This window comes from Betta splendens, chromosome 19, assembly GCF_900634795.4.
Source record: "Betta splendens chromosome 19, fBetSpl5.4, whole genome shotgun sequence".
NCBI classification, from domain to species: Eukaryota; Metazoa; Chordata; class Actinopteri; order Anabantiformes; family Osphronemidae; genus Betta; species Betta splendens.
In genome coordinates, this window is record NC_040898.2 from 8,587,775 (window position 1) to 8,601,090 (window position 13,316).

The following is a 13,316-nucleotide window of genomic DNA, read 5'->3' on the forward strand; positions in this document are numbered from 1 at the left end:
TGCTGGCCTGGTGGATTCTCAGCGGAAATCTAAGTCAGGGTTTTGTCTATGGGGAATGTGGCGCAACAGATCCAGGCAGCGCTATGTACATATAAACTTCTGGCGATCATTTCTTTCCAAGATCATCTAATTTTTTGCGGAATCTTGACTTTCTTGACTTCAGATCCACAGGAATAATTGCCCACATAGGAGAAAATGCCTCGCAGACGACCGGTAAGAAGCAATGTAGGTCGCGCTGGAGGGTAGCGTTAGCGCGCTAAGCGTTCAGGCTCCGCCTGGGAAGAACGTTCTACCGTCTTCTCTTGAGCAATGTGCCCATTTATTGTTCCACTGTGCTGCCTTTAGCCATTCAGCTCGGTAATCAGCAACTCTAATGAGAAGTCTTGTAGTTCCTATTGTGTTTTCTGAATATTGTGCTTTTAGTGAAGATTTCTAGCAAAACTAGGTCGTAGGCGGTGACAAATGGCTAATGTAAATGTATCTATTAATTGTTAGTATATCGCGATTTAACCCAAAATTAGGGACAACGTTTATGCCGAACGCAACACAATGCGACAATAATGCGAACTCTACACAACACTGTGTAAAAGACACCGATGTATAGTGCACCAGAAAACGGTAATATTTTAACTTCCCAAGTTGTCAATGAAGTATGGTTGGTCTAAGCTAACAGTTATACCAGGCTGCTAACCAGGCTAGCTTCTCTGGTGCTCAGTCACTATGGGAAACTGTTATAGCCTTGATATTTTGAATAATCATTTTTATGGACGCACCAAATGCCCACAATTTTATATATATAACAAGTTAAGAGCAAAATGTTTAATTCGTTTAGCCTGAGGGTGCCACAATACAGAGCTAACAGCAAGCTATCAGCTGATTGTTGCCTGTGTCAGATTATTACACAGCTGAATAAAACCATCGATAACGATTGGAAATGGCTCACTTCACATGAGTCTCTCTGATTTTGAGTATGGTTTTAAAAGCAACTTCAAGTAGTTGTGTCAGGACCAGTTCAATCTACATCAGTGACGTTTGCTTTTACATGTTTGGTCTTCAATTACAAATTAGGCTGCAACGATTACAGAATTTGTGTAGGTTGCACCTCATTTATTTTTTTCCATTATAGAGACAAATGGCCGGGAGTGGCTCCGATGGAACTGAAGACTCTGACTCCTCTGCTGAAAGAGAGCCAACTAATAGCTCAGAAAGTGATGGAAACATGCCCAAGAGACAGCGCCTCACCAGAGCCTCTACTCGCCTTAGCCAAAGCTCTCAGGGTCCGTAGAAGTATTCTACACGTGCATTATAAAACAACACAGTCAACTTAATTGGCTTGGTCATACCAATGTTTGTTTGTTTTTTTTAAATTTGTTTTAGACACTCCAGACTTGAAGCGTGCTGCAGACCAAGATGAGTCTCCTCCACTGACACCCACAGGAAATGCACCCTCCTCTGAGTCCGAGCTGGACATCTCCAGCCCCAACGCCTCTCACGATGAGAGTCAGACCAAGGACCAAGCCAGCAGGGACTCAGAAAAGGACATGTCCCATCGACCCAAGCGCCGCCGCTGTCATGAAACCTACAACTTCAACATGAAATGCCCTACACCAGGGTGTAATTCACTTGGTAGGACTTTTATTCTTGTTCAATTAATTTAAAAATTAGATTCACTGTAACTGTTAAAGATTTTTTGGATGACTTTTGCTTTTCCTCTAGGTCACCTTACAGGGAAACATGAGCGTCATTTTGCTGTGTCAGGTTGCCCTCTTTATCACAATCTTTCTGCAGATGAATGCAAAGTGAGCAACACAAGAGACACTTAACACATGCAAGATTACAGTTACTAGCCATTCTTAGGAGGATACTGGGAGCAGTGAGCTGCTATGAAATCCTTGACTCTTCATTTTAGGTGAAAGCCATCAGCCGTGAGAAGCAGGAAGAGGAGGTGAAGGCACAAGAAGAAAGCAACTCACGCCATGCGACGCGTCACCAGGTATTTTCTTTGTGTGATGGGGGTTCTGTTTACCTTGTTATATGTAATAGCCAGCTTTCATATGAACATATGTGTGAGTGCTTCATTTCTATCTTTATTTTCAGACACCCTCATCAAAACAGACCAGATACAAAGAGCAGGTAGCTGAGATGAGGAAAGGGCGAAACTCTGGCCTGCAGAAGGAGCAGAAAGAGAAGCACATGGTAAATCACATGCCCTTGTTCAGGAGCAGTCACTCCAATTCATCATCACTACCAGCACGTTACCTCCTGTATCTAATATGTAGTGTAGGGATGATGTCTCACTGTCTGAACCACAGGAGCATCGGCAGACGCACAGCAACACTCGAGAGCCACTGCTGGAGAACATCACCAGTGAATACGACCTGGAGCTTTTTAGAAAAGCTCAGGCTCGTGCATCGGAAGACTTGGTAATGACCTATTTCATTAACATCAAATAATTTGTTAAACAGCTACTGTTCAAGTAATTAGTAAGTACTTCCCTCCTGCAGGAGAAGCTGCGTATCCAGGGTCAGATCACTGAGGGCAGCAACATGATCAAGACCATCCTGTTCGGCCGCTATGAGTTGGACACCTGGTACCACTCACCGTACCCTGAGGAGTATGCTCGCCTGGGTCGCCTCTACGTGTGCGAGTTCTGCCTCAAGTACATGAAGAGCCAAACCATCCTCAGGCGTCACATGGTGAGAGTTGGGTTCTTGTTTTTCAAAAATGTATTTTTATTAATATCTTTTTTTTTTAATCTAAAATGGTTTGATTATTTTGACTGTGGTTGATTCCTCTTACTGTTTTGTTTTACTTGGTCTTTCAGGCTAAGTGTGTGTGGAAGCATCCTCCAGGAGACGAAGTGTACAGAAAGGGGGCCATCTCAGTGTTCGAAGTTGATGGCAAAAAAAATAAGGTCTGTGAATTTACAAAGCACTTAAGAATTGCTTTTTTATTTGGCCTTTAACAGGTATTATTTGTCCTCAGATCTACTGCCAGAACCTGTGTTTACTTGCCAAGCTTTTCTTGGACCACAAAACTCTGTACTACGATGTGGAGCCTTTTCTCTTCTACGTCATGACTGAGGCTGACAACACTGGCTGCCACTTAGTGGGATACTTTTCCAAGGTTTTAATTATTTATTTTATTGTTTTTTTGTGCAGTTTTCATTATTCTTTGGTAGATTTTACTTTTAGCAACCAAAATATTTCTTTTTTTTTTGTTTGTTTAGGAAAAGAACTCTTTCCTAAACTACAATGTTTCCTGTATCCTGACGATGCCACAGTACATGAGGCAAGGGTTCGGCAAGATGCTTATTGACTTCAGTATGTATATGTTACCAGTTTATTGTATTGTATTATGTACAATACGTTTTGATTGTACTCATCTGAAGAATCCAGTTGTTGCATTTTTGGCACTTAGCAAAATCATTATTAACAGATAGTTGAAGTGTGTTTGTAATTTTGCTTATAGACTAATGTAGGAAAAACACATTTGTTGTTGTAGGCTATCTGCTGTCCAAAGTTGAGGAGAAGGTAGGGTCACCAGAGAGGCCTCTGTCTGACCTGGGCCTTATCAGCTATCGCAGCTACTGGAAGGAAGTCTTACTTCGATATATGTACAATTTTCAAGGCAAAGAAATCTCCATCAAAGGTAAGAAAAGCCAAGCATGTTGCATTGTAGCATTGGTTTACTACTCCAATGAAGTACAAAAACCAGCTCAGTATATGAAGAATATTGATAGGAAAACAAAAGATTGTTTAAGCAAAATATAGTCATAAATAAAACAATGTTTAGTTTTCTAATACTTGCTTAACTTGAACAGAGATCAGTCAGGAAACGGCTGTCAATCCAGTGGACATTGTGAGCACGCTGCAATCGCTCCAGATGCTGAAGTATTGGAAGGGAAAGCACTTGGTGTTGAAGCGACAGGTAAAAACAGGATCATTTTCTCTAATTATCATTTCTCAAAAATAATTAGAATAGGGTTATTTTTAAACAGATTTTTACACACACACACACACACACACACACACACACACACACACACACACACACACACACTCTGCTTCTAACATTTTTATCAGCCAAAAAACTAATAACAATAAGAGTTACTTTTCTAAATGTTGTTTTCCCTAGGACCTAATTGATGAGTGGAAGGCAAAAGAAATCAAGCGAGGCAATAGCAACAAAACCATCGACCCAAGCTCACTAAAGTGGACTCCTCCCAAAGGGACATAAGCACTAAGAACCTCAGGCTACTGAATAACTCATCTCAGCCTCACCAGCCACAAGTAGCCTAGACCTACGAACTGTCAAGAGAGCAGTGTTCTTCTTTGTTTTTATGCCAATTTTTTGCTTATTGGTGTTTTTTTTTTTACTTTTATATTCTGTCATCTATATTTCAAGCACCACACCTTCCAGGTCGAATGATTCTTGATGCAAATGGTCAACAAAAATGGTAGAGCGTTTTTGTCTTGCTTCCTTTCAGACTGCCCGTGTCTCCTAAGCTTTGAATGGTAAATGATAAATGGTCCAAATGTGGTGGATAACATGAATGTTTAGCTTTGCTCATGCAAAAAATACATAGCTAGATTTAGCGGCATTTACAGGCTGTTGGCTTTATTTCTTTCCAGAAATGTGCATTTTAAAGTTGGTAGTTGTTTTGTTTAGGATTAATAATTGTTAGCATGAAACAAAGCTGTAAGCAGATCGTATTTTGAAGAGTATGATGTATGGTAACGTCTTTGGTTGGTGTAATATTGTATAGCTCATGATAACATGGACATTTTCTTTTCTTCCGTTAGCTCCATCAATACAAGATTTGGACCAAATCCTCAGATGAACCTGCCAAATAATAAAAAAGATTTATATTGGTATTTTTAATTTGCTATGAATATGAAAAAATGACAATACCACTGTAAGAATGCACATTGAAATAAACAACCTCAGGTTTTTATACGGATACAATCGTACCTTGCTTGTGTGGTTTCTCCAAAATAGTTGCAGATGGTTTTATTCTGGTTAATGAGTCTGCAATAAAAAAACGTTTTATTGGGTCTGTTTTGGCCTTGTACTTTTAATTATAATTGTTACTTGTATTAGCAATTTTACATTTTTAATATCAATAAAGCTTTCACAGTAATTTGACAATTGTTTTATATTTGCACTCACTGTCACCGGAAATGCTCCTTCCCATTAAGCCTACAAACATCTCTCCTTTATTTCCTACAAATAATAAAAAAAAAATTCATTTTTGTTTTGTTTCAACATTTCTGAAACACTTGTAAAAAAAACTTTGCTTTTCTAAAATTAGCTTCTTACTTTTGTCAGCTTGAAAAGATTTGTTTGCACCTGTGGATGAAAACAAACCAATGTCAATTATAATTTGTAGTCATGTCTCTCCATCTTCATTTTTTTAAATTCATACATTTAATTTAACGCAAAACAATTATTAATATATTTTTAGAATATATATAAAAGCTACCTGAGCGTTTCCCCATGAGACCGTAGAAGCGAAGAGCTTTAGCTCTTTTCATCAGCTCTGCTATTGGACGGCTCACACCTTTCTCCAGTGACTCATCCTGCCAGAAATATATAATTGTGCAAAAGAAAAAAAAATTGGGCAAAAGAGTTTGATTTAATCGCTTATTTTTGTTGTAGAAATATCTGGAAACTATTTATTTCCTATAGGCTCCTGTTTTATGCTTTCTATGGTCAATAATTTTTTAATAAATACATTTTTAACTTGGTGCATTAAACAGTATAAATTAGATTTTTTAAATTAAAGAAATTCCTTCTGTTCTAAAAGCAAACATCTAAATTGTCAAAGTAGAATTAAATTAGTGATGCTCACCTGCCAATCATCAGATATTCCTCTCCCCTCTGCCATAGTAAGAGACTGGCCCTGACCAATGTACCACAAAGCACAAAAAGCCACAACAAAAAGCTGAATCTTCCGATTATCCATTTCGTTGTCACATTCATACGTGATGTTGTTTAGAGGTGAGTCAGTGTTTTTATGTCTGTCTCATCTGTGGCCAAGGTGCATTTATACTGTACGTCTGCTGCTCCCAGACTCCTCCTCCCTGCATCAGATTACACATTTATTTCTGCTGGTCTAAATAAAAGTTCCGAATTTATGTTATTTTAGATCTTTATCACTTGGAACCTGCGGTCTTTGCATAGAACGTTTCTTATATAAATGGTACATTTAAAATATACTGTAGTTTACAGTAAAACATACACTTCAATACAGTTTATCTGTCACTCAAACTGAAAATATACTGTACAAATTTACCAGCAGCCTTAAATTTAAAGCAAGCCTCACATGAGATAATAAAGTTAAATATGTACACAGGACATGGTCACCTTAATAAAATTTTTACTGCATATCTAGATTGCTGTTGGTCTAAAAATATTCCTCATTTGTGACCTTCTGATGTGCACATGCTTCTTTGAAATTGAAGTCTTTGAGCAACGCTTTGCAAATATACAGTAGCAATCTGCTTTGAAGGTATATCTTTACAGGTCAGCAATACGACTTGCTGAAGGTCTAGATTACTTCTGTAGTTTGTATAAAAGTTTAAGATGATGCTGAAAAAGTGATCAGTTTGTATAAATTAAAAGAAACGCGCGTTTGACATGTCAAGTACTGTGAAAAGGTTGTACACATGATAACCTTAAATATGCTGAATAACTTAAGTTTCATATGTCAGGTGGATCATTTAGTTTCCGTCTCCAGAGATAATTGCGCTGTTATTAGGCCTTTTCATGATCTTTACTTACTTAGCCATTTAAATGCTCTGTTTTAATGAAAGCTAAGCTCTATTTCTCAACACTCTGGCTATAGAAATTTCCAAGAGGCAATTACTTGACAATGTGTGTGCTGCGAGGACACCCACTTGAAACAAAGCTGACACACATCAAATGCTTTGATCCACGCGCAGGTGCTTCTAAAAGCACAATTAGACCTGAAGGGCAATTACACCTGAACAGCCCTCGTGTGCACACAGTGGAACCCACAGCTAACATGGAGAGTGGAATCAAAAGGAATCAGAGACACACTATTAGCATATGAAATGGTTGAGTCACAAAGAGCTCCCCTAATGACAGAACAGTGCATTTCCATGTGACGCAGGGAATATTCACTACAGACTTTGTTTCACACTGTAAATGGAGCAGTCAGTATTTAGTTTTTCATCTTGAAAAATACCTTTTGTGGTAAATTGTCCACGGTGTCTGCCTATAACTTTAGTTCCAGTGGTACGCAGTCAAATAAGTTGTAAAAGTGTAATTTTTTATTATGTTTCTATCTAATGTCAATTTGTCGTTTAAAGTTATTCGTTTTGTAAACATAGCATCAGTGAATTGTGGGTAATTGAACCTCTGGGACATCGCTGTGGGCGGGGCTGACCTTTGACATCTCTGTTTGTACACGAACGTGGACTAGCTAAAAATTAAATTATTATAGAAGTGCAGAAGGGAATGAAAAGGCGCTCGCTGTTAAGAAGAACACGTTCCCAACATGTATTTTAAAAACGACAGAGGGGGAAGACGAGCAAAAAACAAGTCTGGCTTTAGTCTACCAAGCTAGCTTAAACTCAAATCAACAGAAAACTAGGATAACCTTCATTTAAAACCTGTAGTCGTCGGGAGAACGACGCTGTCTGTGGAACATAAGCAGAGGGATTCACCGGGTCCTCGACGGTTATCTTCTTCAACAACCACGTCGCCTGAGCTCTGCTGTAAACGGCACCGTCTCCTGCAGCTACGCACTTTCTAAGGTGAGGTCACCTCCTTCTTTACTGTAACAATAATGATAATGTGGCAGGTTCGCATCGTTTTTCTCTATGTGTTACTTTGCTGCATAATTGACTAACTTTGCATATAAAATGATGAGTGTATAGTTTTGTGCCCGTATTTGTGGTTGTTGATGTAATTTTGTACTCTGCTGTACTAAGCTTGTCTTCAGGATGTGGTTCTCTGTTAAAACAACACAAATGTACATTTGTTTTGTGGCCTTTGCTGTCATACATAAGTTAGACTTAATACATTATACATTTTTACATGTCTGTCCAATTTGCTTTTTCTGACAACCTCACATGAACTAAAAACGTCTAGTTCCTCCTCTCTCATTGTGCAAAGTAAATCCCACCAGTGTTTATTCATTAGTCTCATCTGTGTGTATCACACAGATCTTATCTCGTTTACACTTGAATGAAGTTGAACATGAGAACCAACCACGAGTTCATACGGATAAATGACACTAGGTGACCCTCCACGACAACTCATTGTTGAAGCCGAGAGCCTTTAATCTCCTGTTGACAGATACTATGTTATCAGATGAGTCAAACCCCACAGGTACTTCACTGTGGTGAGCTGAGTGTAGAGGCCTCACCTCTTTAGCTCGACAGGACTGGTTTAAGGCTCACTGTTAGACTTGCTATCTCCTCCAATCTGTATCTATCTTAATACTGACTGATGGCCATTTGTAGGACTAAGTGGACTTAGCTGCAGTTGATCGGTCAAGTAAGAGGAGGAACACATTGAACACAGCTATTATTGCGATTCGAATTTGCTACATGTGCCGTACGCCTCACTCACTGATTTTCATCTCTTAATAATTTCTGCCCAGTGAGGAGGAATTTTAGCCTCAACTCAGGAATGTTGGGTGGCTTTTTTGCTTGAATTGTCTGGACTTATTCCAATTTATTCCAGAACAATAAAGTTCTTCTGCTTCAGCAATATTAACTTTTGTGTTTCAGGCCAACCCACATGATCCAATTTCCTTTGAGCTGCAGTTCACTGATACTGTAGATACTGTTAGAAGTTACTTTTTTTTTTTTACTTTAAAGCAAATTGATTCCAAGCTGCTTTGAAGGGTGAGCAATTAATGTTTTAATTCTTAGGGTTCTAAACCTTACTTTGTAAAGTGCAGTGAGATAAATTTTGTTGTGAATTGGTGGTATTTAAATAAAACGAGCTGAAACTTAATTGATAAGCCACCAAACGAGAGGTTTTCTACAGGTTATCCTTCACTTAGTGTTAGGCCTTGTCTATTCAGGATATATTATAACGACATAAACAAGTGTTTTTAAACCACTGTACAGACCTGATTGCAGTTTAGGTCTCATCCAGGAGGTGGGAGTGTTGTCCAACAATTAAATTCAACACACCAAATCCTTGAGGCTCACTGGCTCCTTGCCATAATGTTGCCACCACCTCACTGGAGTAGTTCTTACAGCACTTTAGTCCTGCTGATGAATTTATGTCTTGGCTTGTTTTTATTGTATCCAGGGAAATGCAAAACTTCAGGGCAATGTGACACATATTATGATTTCTCTTTTGTGGTTCATCTGTGTCATCTTGTAAGTTTTCAAACTGGCACATTCAAGTGTCAGCATACAGCATTTTGCCACTACAAAGAAATCTAAATATTTGTTGTGGCACACAGTGAACCGAAGAAGTTCTCATGTGTTAAATTATCTCTTTTTACAGCATAAGAATGTATGCTGCAATTTGTTTTTTGCATAAATGAAGAACGGCTTTACAGTTTTATACATTGATCTGTTCAGACCACATGTGGACACTTGGGAAAAAGTTTTAAAATTTGCCTCACAATAAATGTCTGTGAAATTATGGGTAAACTAGATAAATGTACATTTCTTAATATTATTCTTGCATGTTACATGCAGTTTAGCTTTTTCACAGACTACCTGCTTATACTACCTTCAGTGAGATGAAACTTAGTGTTTTTGTGTTGCACCTTAGAATAGATCTGGTGTTCTATGATTACGACTCCATTCATACAATGGTAGGCGGTCCAACCTAGTGCCCATGTATCTATACATTTTCTTAGATTTGTTGCACTTAGCCTGAGTGTCTCCTAACTTTCCTGCTCCCCAAGTTGTTTTTCCCGTTTGGTGCCCTGTGGCACTTTCTTGTGGTTTTTCTGGTGAGGCATAAATTTGGCTTTTCATGGCTTTCTGCGAATGAAATACCACTGTCTGCCTCTGCCTGCTCAGATCGGGGGCTTCAGGCTGGTACTGTGGTGTTTCTGTCTCTATATCCAGCCGTGTCTGAGACAAGCTGGTGTCATGGCTGCACCATTCATCAACCGAGAGGAGCATGGGATGAATATTTCGTGTGTTTGCATCTTGCCACCAAACACCAGTGCAAAACCACGCCGACTTTCTCTCGAGCAAAGGCTTGGCCATGCTCGTGACAGCGAGCAGACAGCTGAAAGGGCTCCAGTGTCACTGCTCTTTTAAAGAGTGGATGATGATAGATAATAAAGACATTGCTTCTCTTTCACACAGCCATCAGCAGGTTATAGCAGATATTATATCACCACAGTCACACTTCAGATATAATGTCAGTCTGCTTCTGCAAACGCAAACGGCACCAAACGGATTTACCTTGAGAGGCCTGAGTTATAAGCTGATTTTGCCTTATTGTAAGTACTACGAGGGTTTCAGTGTCACCTTCTGATCCTGGGTGTATTTTTAGTAGAATTTAATATTTCGTTTTAATTCTCACGTGTTGCACGTGCGTTTTGTTGGTTCAGTTCAGGAAATGGGAACACGATTACACTGCAAACTAACTTGCGCTCTGTTGTTCGTTTCTTACCACTGGGTGGTTACGTAATTAATTGCGGTCTACTTACTTAATTAAATATCTCTATAGAAGTGTTACCTCAACTGACCTTAACTTTGTAAGTCACGTGAAAAGTTTAGCTAGAATTTAAATGAGCATTTCTGGTTGAACTGGTTTTTTAAAAACGATTGAACTCCTGGCCTGGAGAAGCAGATGGTGGAAATATTCTCGCTTAATTTGATTTTGTAAGACTGCTACTACGTGCATGGCTGCATGCTATAGGTAAATGTGAAGCTACAGCTACCAACCACCTAATGTAGCTTAGCAAAGCGAAAGGGAAATAACTGTATCCAAAGATAACAGACAACGTTTATCATTTTTTCACCCTTTTTAGGTAGGGACCAGTTGTCTGGCATTGAATGGATACTTGAGAAAATATTTTTACACAACAATGTGATGTTCTTCCACAAACCATAGACTCTACGTCAAAGTAGGGAAAACATTTGTCATCCTCCGATATATTACTGATACTGTATTTCAGAATAAGATCTATCTCACTTGGAAAAAAATGTCGTCTACAAACAAAATATGACCGCAAATGTAACTTTAACGCTGTTCAGTAATCCAATAACAACACCAGTTGATTGAGCTACTGTTATTGTTGCTCAAAATACTAAGACAGTAGCAAAGTGTGGCTTTCACTTCACCGTGACTAAGCACCTTGGAACAATGAACTGTCCTAACTGGAAATAAAGGTTGTATGTCCTGTTGTTGAGATTCTAACCAGCACTACCTTAGGACCGAGCCAGCTATTTGTCCGTCCATTGATGATCCTAACCACTTCCTCAGTAACTGGTGGCTGGAGGCAGTCCCAGTTGTCATTAGAGAGAGACCGGGTACACCTGGGACAGGTTGCCAGGTCATCACAGAGCCAACACACTCAAGCTGACAACAGTGCAAATAGGCGTAACAGGCGGTAAAGCTTTTGTGCTAAGCTAAGTTAGCGGTAACTATTCCGTTGACTTCCTATCTTCCTATCATCTAACTCTTAGCAGGAGTCAAGAATGTTAAACCTTTCCATTCTTAGCTGTTAAGTGCGTCAAGATTTTATTGGATCCCTCTGTGTCAGTGCGAGTGTTTCTTGTATTTTCCCAGCCTCTCATGCAGCGCTCATCTGTTGGTTCTTAGGTCAGAACCCATGGTCTCCAGAGGCCCATAATTGGCCATGTTAGTGATGTTCTTGTTTGCTGGGCTCTTGTGGCTTCTTCAACACTCTCGGTCTATGGTGAGGGCTCATTCGGTCAGATGTGCTTACTTTGTCGAAGAGCCAATCACCAGTTCATCCCCAAAGCCTCAGAGGTTCAAAAGCCAAGTGCATAATTGCTCCTTAAATCAATCTGCAAATTTCGTGGTATCCAAGCTGCAAACAGTTGGCCTGGAATCGTTTATTCACGAAGAACGCTTGTCCATGGTGTGTATTTAGATTCAGAGAAAATGCTAGTGTCCTGGAGAAAATTACATTTGAATGAAAGATACATTCAATTGCGGGCCTGTGGTTTGCATACATTTTACATTAGGCTTAGTACAATTCATCCCATTTGTTCAGATTTTATGGGTGTCAGTGTGTTCTTGTGGTTCTGATAGTGGGATAGGCCACACAGCAAGAACTTATAGAGGTTCCCCCCATAGAATTTGTCTCTTCAGACTTAGTTCAGTCAGCTGCTGCTGTGTATGAGTTGGAGAGATGCAATAGGCAGAAGCGTGGTTGCAGTTTCCCTTTAAAACCAACACTCATCTCCCATAGTCTCTCCACCTTAATAACTTCAACTCTCCACACTTTAATGCCTTGTGCTTTAAGAGTCCCCGAGAAATGCTCGCTGTCCTGGCTGCTCTCCGTGCTCTTTCTTTTGAGTTTTCTATCTGCTCCTTCCTCCCTCCCTCCTTCTGTCTGTCTCTCCACTCCTCCTCCTCTCCCTGCTGTATTTGCAGGCAGCTTTAGTGCCAGACACCCTGAGGCAGCGGTAGCGCCAGCGAGTCTTCCCACCTCTGTTTTTGTGGTGGGAGATGACATGTCGAAGCTTTGAAGGGCAGGAGAGGGGAGGGAGAGGGGGAGGGAACGGGAAGGGAGGGAGAGAGCACATCACTCGCCGCGGAGGAAAAGCAAGGGACCCATAGAGAATGTCATGTGGCCTGCAGTCCGCCCAGATATTCTTTCTCCCTCTCTCTCGGGTGTGGGCAAGCGGGAATGGCGACAGGAAGCACCCTCCTCCGCCTCCTTCTGCCTCTCTTCATCCTCCTTCATCCTCCTCTCCTTCAACTCTTCACTCACTCACTCCTCATTTTCCCCCCCCCCCACCCCCTTTTTCCTCCTCTCCTCCCACCTTCCACCCGTTCGATCACGCGCTCTCCTCTCTGCACCCAGTTTCTGCCGTGTGAAGTTCCCGGACTGCATTCACCCCCCTCCCTCTTTCAGTTTGACAGCCTCCCCCACCCACAGGCGTGCCTGTGCATCATAATTCACTTGGTGTTGAGGTGTGTTGAGGTGTGTTGAGGTGTGTTGAGTTGTAAACTGTGAGTGAGTAGTAGACAAAACATGTTTGATTTCAGGAACCTTAGGCATAACTCATGCTGTCATGTGGAGAGGAAAGCAGCCGGACCTTTTTTATATGTTCCATATTACAGTTCATATATTTTACATAAAACAACACCCTCCAGAGAGC

The 13,316-nt window shown here is 40.3% G+C and overlaps 2 protein-coding genes across 10 annotated transcripts; one reads left to right on the top strand and one right to left on the bottom strand.

Annotated features, from left to right (window-relative positions):
• The first annotated feature begins 8 nt into the window (after positions 1–8).
• Positions 9–5,056, top strand: kat7b (K(lysine) acetyltransferase 7b). 5 transcript variants are annotated; one of them, XM_029135570.3, is made up of 14 exons: positions 9–225; positions 1,127–1,277; positions 1,378–1,626; positions 1,717–1,799; positions 1,910–1,993; positions 2,098–2,196; positions 2,280–2,423; positions 2,505–2,696; positions 2,825–2,914; positions 2,986–3,126; positions 3,230–3,323; positions 3,505–3,651; positions 3,824–3,930; positions 4,138–5,056. In XM_029135570.3, the coding sequence occupies exons 1-14, from the start codon at positions 196–198 to the stop codon at positions 4,237–4,239; spliced, it is 1,713 nt and encodes a 570-aa protein (XP_028991403.1). In that variant the 5' UTR covers positions 9–195; the 3' UTR covers positions 4,240–5,056. The 5 variants fall into 5 exon arrangements, with proteins under 5 accessions (XP_028991403.1, XP_028991405.1, XP_028991404.1 ...); XM_029135572.3 differs by having other exon boundaries at positions 10–225; positions 2,313–2,423; XM_029135571.3 differs by having other exon boundaries at positions 10–213.
• si:ch211-131k2.2 (uncharacterized) lies at positions 4,013–7,795 on the bottom strand. 5 transcript variants are annotated; one of them, XM_055504294.1, is made up of 7 exons: positions 7,641–7,795; positions 5,855–5,905; positions 5,486–5,582; positions 5,323–5,352; positions 5,173–5,226; positions 4,975–5,031; positions 4,013–4,845 (listed from the first exon to the last, which is right to left on the bottom strand). In XM_055504294.1, the coding sequence occupies exons 2-7, from the start codon at positions 5,888–5,890 to the stop codon at positions 4,811–4,813; spliced, it is 309 nt and encodes a 102-aa protein (XP_055360269.1). In that variant the 5' UTR covers positions 5,891–5,905; positions 7,641–7,795; the 3' UTR covers positions 4,013–4,810. The 5 variants fall into 5 exon arrangements, with proteins under 5 accessions (XP_055360269.1, XP_055360267.1, XP_055360268.1 ...); XM_055504292.1 differs by having other exon boundaries at positions 7,628–7,795; XM_055504293.1 differs by having other exon boundaries at positions 7,214–7,795.
• Between the last annotated feature and the right edge of the window lie 5,521 nt (positions 7,796–13,316).